Source organism: Priapulus caudatus, unplaced genomic scaffold, assembly GCF_000485595.1.
Source record: "Priapulus caudatus unplaced genomic scaffold, Priapulus_caudatus-5.0.1 Scaffold769, whole genome shotgun sequence".
NCBI classification, from domain to species: Eukaryota; Metazoa; Priapulida; class Priapulimorpha; order Priapulimorphida; family Priapulidae; genus Priapulus; species Priapulus caudatus.
The window spans coordinates 126,164-130,226 of record NW_014577830.1 but is presented as its reverse complement, the minus strand read 5'-3'; the positions used below and the strand labels follow the sequence as shown (position 1 = coordinate 130,226).

Genomic DNA, 4,063 nt, shown 5'->3' with positions numbered 1-4,063 from the left:
GGGCAAAGATCAAGCAGGCAGTGAGTACGTACGTGAGTATTCGCTTGGCTTTGTTATGTTTGATTTTGAGTTACATATACACTTCTAGTGCATACCTATGAAGCACTCATGCAAGAAATGTTTATTTTCATTAAAGAGGGGAGATGTTACGATATATGACCGCCAGATGTCGCGTCGAGAACAACGTGTGTGTCGCGTAGTATGCACGCATGGTGTTGGAGCATTCCAGTTATTCAAAAAAGATATCTGCGTTGACTATATGCACATGTGTGAGCATCAAACATAACAGGCTTCTTCCCTATATGTCTAGGGCGTAGTGTCATTTCAGTCTATGGTTGGACTGCATATACAGTCTATAGTGTATATATATTATATACATATACCCTATTAATTGGTACATTATGACATACATTTCATGGTAAAATAGTTATGTTTTATTTATTTATTTTTTTAATATTCAGAACACAACTGAGTTTTTTTAAACAGCAAAATAATTTGCAAACTTTTAACGTTTGTACTCGTGGTTATTAAATCGCGCCAATTCACCAAAGCATTATACCGATAATCTACACATTTCTATATAAACTGAATAGTGTTACTACATATACTCGATTTTACATTGCAATGAAACCCGTCTGCCAACACGTGCAACAATTAGAACATAGATCTACAAAGTGTTGATCATGTCTTCTGGGTTATCGCATCTCCGATCCTACATGGGCTTCCTCGTTTAACGCGCTTAGTGTCGCCTACGTTGGTCTAGCGTGTGCCCTGACAAATTCTATGAGACTCGGAGGCAGCCTGTTCTCGTATGCAACGCTGGGTCTGACGATAACGCGCGCGCAGTGGCACTTCAGCGAATGATACTGCGCGCTCATTCTGCCATGTATCTCGTCGCTCGACTCCACGTTGCCGCGGAAACACGTCGGGTAAATCCGGCGCCAGAGTTCGTATGGCGTCTCTCCCCGTGCGTTCACCACGTCGACATGTGCGCCGTGGTTGAACAGCAGCGCGTGCACTATCTGCACGCACCCCTCCCCTCCTTCTCTGCCTGCATTGTCTCTGCCTGCGAGCATCACCCTACAGAAGCTGTGCAGCGGGGTGTCGCCCTTGCTGTCGCGTGTGTTAACCTGTAGAAGTACGCCGGCGGACTCGCACGTCTGTAGGAGAGCTGACGCCGCTTGTACCACTGACGCTGCTTGTACTGCTCGCCTGCTCATTTTGGCGCTTCTCACCTCCGCCTGGCTGCCTATTATAGCGAGCGGCGTTCTCTTGTTACAATCGACGAGGTTCGGGTCAGCTCCGTGTTTCACGAGGTGAGTAATCATCTGTGTGAACGAAGGAATCCAGGATCGTTAACAACCCGATTTTAGGTTCGTTTTTGTTCTTATAGAAGTTTCTCCGAGCATACTACCTTTATTACTGTTGCTGATTACTAACTATTACTATTATTTAATTATTAACTATTAACCAATTACTATTACTGATTACCTTTATTATCTAGACAAAAATACATTGGAACATTGCTGAAATTGTTTCCGTCGTTCACAACGTACGCCCACATTTTTCCTCGGTCCCAACTAGATTGCAGGAGTAGTGTAATGCGGTGAAACAATTTAATATATATATTATTAACTGTTAACCGATTATTATTACTGATTACCTTTACCATCTATAAGATAATACATTAGTACATTGCTAAAATTCGGTCTCAATCACTCGCAACGCACGCCCGTAGTTTTACCTCGGTTCGAAGTCGATTCCAGGTGTAGATCAACTCGGTGATACGCCCCCTTTCTTCCGGCTCGGCGTCGGCCTTCACTAGCAGGTACACGATGTTCCGCTGGCCAACGCAAGCCGCTATGTGCAGGGTGGTCTGTCCTTGCGAGTCCGCGGCGTTGGCGTCGGCGCCATGTAAGAGCAGCATCCGCGCCACCGCCTCCTCGCCCTTACTCACCGCCATCATCAGCGGCGTCTCCCCGGTCTGCGTCTCGGCGACGTTGGGGTCTGCGCCGGCCTTCAGTAGCAGGCGCACGATGTCCAGCCGGCCAGAATGTCGAGAACGAAGGAGAATGTGCAGGGAGGTCTCTCCGTTGCGGGAGTTTACAGCGTTGGGGTCGGCGCCGGCCTCCAGTAGCAGGTGCATGATGTACAGCAGGCCATAGTTGGCCGCGTCAAACAGGGAGGTCCATCCGTGAAAGTACGCGGCGTTGGCGTCGGCGCCGTGTGAGAGAAGCATCCGCACCATTGCCTCATCGGGCTCCGTCACCGCCCTCATCAGCGGTATCGCTCCTCTCTCCGTCTTGGCGCCGTTTGGATCTGCACCGGCCTCAAGTAGCAGGCGCATGATGCCCAGCCGGCAAGAGCAAGCTGCGTGGTACAGGGAGGTCTCTCCAAAGGAGTTCGCGGCGTTGGCGTCGGCGCCGTGTGAGAGCAGCATCCGCACCATCGCCTCCTCGCCCTCCTTCACCGCCATCATCAGCGGCGTCTCTCCGATTACTTTATGGGCGACGTTGGGGTTGGCGCCGGCCGCCAGTAGCAGGCGCATGATGTCCAGCCGGCCAAAGCAAGCCGCGTGGTGCAGGGAGGTCTTTCCGCACGAGTTCGCGGCGTTGGCGTCGACGCCGTGTGAGAGCAGCATCCGCACCACCGCCTCATCGCCCTCCCTCACCGACTTCATCAGCGGCGTCTCTCCGTTTATCTGCTCGGCGACGTTGGGGTCGGCGCCGGCCTCCAGTAACAGGCGCACGATGTCCAGCCAGCCAGAGCGAGCCGTGTGGTAAAGGGAGGTCTGTCCGTACGAGTCCTTGGCGTTGGCGTCGGCGCCGTGTGAGAGCAGCATCTGCACCATCGCCTCATCGCCCTTACTCACCGCCATCATCAGCGGCGTCACTCCACCCTCCGTCTCGGCGACGTTGAGATCTGCACCGGCCTCCAGTAGCAGGCGCACGATGTCCAGCCAGCCAATGCGAGCCGCGTGGTACATGGAGGTCTGTCCGTACGAGTCCGCGGCGTTGGCGTCGGCGCCGCGTGAAAGCAGCATCTGCACCACCGCCTCCTCGCCCTCCCACGCCGCCATTATCAGCGGCGTCTCACCCCTCTTCGTCATGGCGACGTTTGGATCTGCACCGGTCTCCAATAGCAGGCGCACGATGTCCAGCCAGCCAGAGCGAGCCGCGATGTGCAAGGAGGTCCGTCCGAACGAGTCCGCGGCGTTGGGGTCGGCGCCGGCCTCCAGTAGCAGGTGCATGATGTCCAGCCAGCCACAGCAAGCCGCGTGGTACAGGGAGGTCTCTCCGTGTGAGTTCGCGGCGTTGGCGCCGTGTGATAGCAGCATCTGCACCACCGCCTCATCGCCCTTACTCACCGCCATCATCAGCGGCGTCGCCCCGCTGTCCGTATTGGCGACGTTGGGGTCGGCGCCGGCCTCCAGTAGCAGGCGCATGATGTCCAGCTGGCCAGAGCTAGCCGCGTGGTACAGGGTGGTCTGTCCGTGCGAGTCCGCGGCGTTGGCGTCAGCGCTGTGTGAGAGCAGCATCCGCACCACCGCCTCCTCGCCCTTACTCACTGCCTGCATCAGAGGCGTCGCTCCCCTCTTCGTCTCGGCGACATTGGGGTCGGCGCCGGCCTCCAGTAGCAGGCGCATGATGTCCAGCTGGCCAGACCAAGCCACGTAGTGCAGGGAGGTCATTCCGTGTGAGTTCGCGGCGTTGGCGTCGGCGCCGTGTGAGAGCAGCATCTGCACCACCGCCTCATCGCCCTTACTCACCGCCTTCATCAGCGGCGTCGCTCTACTGTTCATCATGGCGACGTTGGGGTCGGCGCCGGCCTCCAGTAGCAGGCGCATGATGTTCAGATGGCCAGAGCAAGCCGGCGATAGGACACGTGCGTTCCCACCAGCCACGGCTGCGTGCAGCATCGTTCCGTCGCCACGGTAACGCGCGCAGAGGTCCGCTCCATTGTATAGCAGCGCGGCTGCAACATCCGCGCTGGCTGTTTCGCAGGCGAGCATAAGCGGCGTTCGCCCGCGCTCATCCTTCTTTTGCAGGGGTGCGTCATGCAG

The 4,063-nt window shown here is 55.6% G+C and overlaps 3 protein-coding genes across 3 annotated transcripts; all 3 read right to left on the bottom strand.

Annotated features, from left to right (window-relative positions):
* Nucleotides 1-421: 421 nt before the first annotated feature.
* LOC106813420 (26S proteasome non-ATPase regulatory subunit 10-like) lies at nucleotides 422-1,955 on the bottom strand. The gene is made up of 2 exons (XM_014817552.1): nucleotides 1,745-1,955; nucleotides 422-1,328 (listed from the first exon to the last, which is right to left on the bottom strand). The coding sequence occupies exons 1-2, from the start codon at nucleotides 1,925-1,927 to the stop codon at nucleotides 750-752; spliced, it is 762 nt and encodes a 253-aa protein (XP_014673038.1). The 5' UTR covers nucleotides 1,928-1,955; the 3' UTR covers nucleotides 422-749.
* Nucleotides 1,956-1,963: 8 nt separating this feature from the next.
* On the bottom strand, nucleotides 1,964-2,410 carry LOC106813421 (putative ankyrin repeat protein RF_0381; the record flags this gene model as incomplete). The annotated part of the gene is made up of 1 exon (XM_014817553.1): nucleotides 1,964-2,410. A coding segment is annotated over exon 1 (384 nt), but the record flags the coding sequence as incomplete, so codon positions are not given.
* A 68-nt stretch (nucleotides 2,411-2,478) lies between these two features.
* LOC106813419 (putative ankyrin repeat protein RF_0381) lies at nucleotides 2,479-3,723 on the bottom strand. Its single transcript, XM_014817551.1, has 3 exons — nucleotides 3,545-3,723; nucleotides 2,672-3,247; nucleotides 2,479-2,490 (listed from the first exon to the last, which is right to left on the bottom strand). Exons 1-3 carry the CDS (start codon nucleotides 3,689-3,691, stop codon nucleotides 2,479-2,481), a joined length of 735 nt encoding a protein of 244 aa, XP_014673037.1. The 5' UTR covers nucleotides 3,692-3,723.
* Nucleotides 3,724-4,063: the final 340 nt, after the last annotated feature.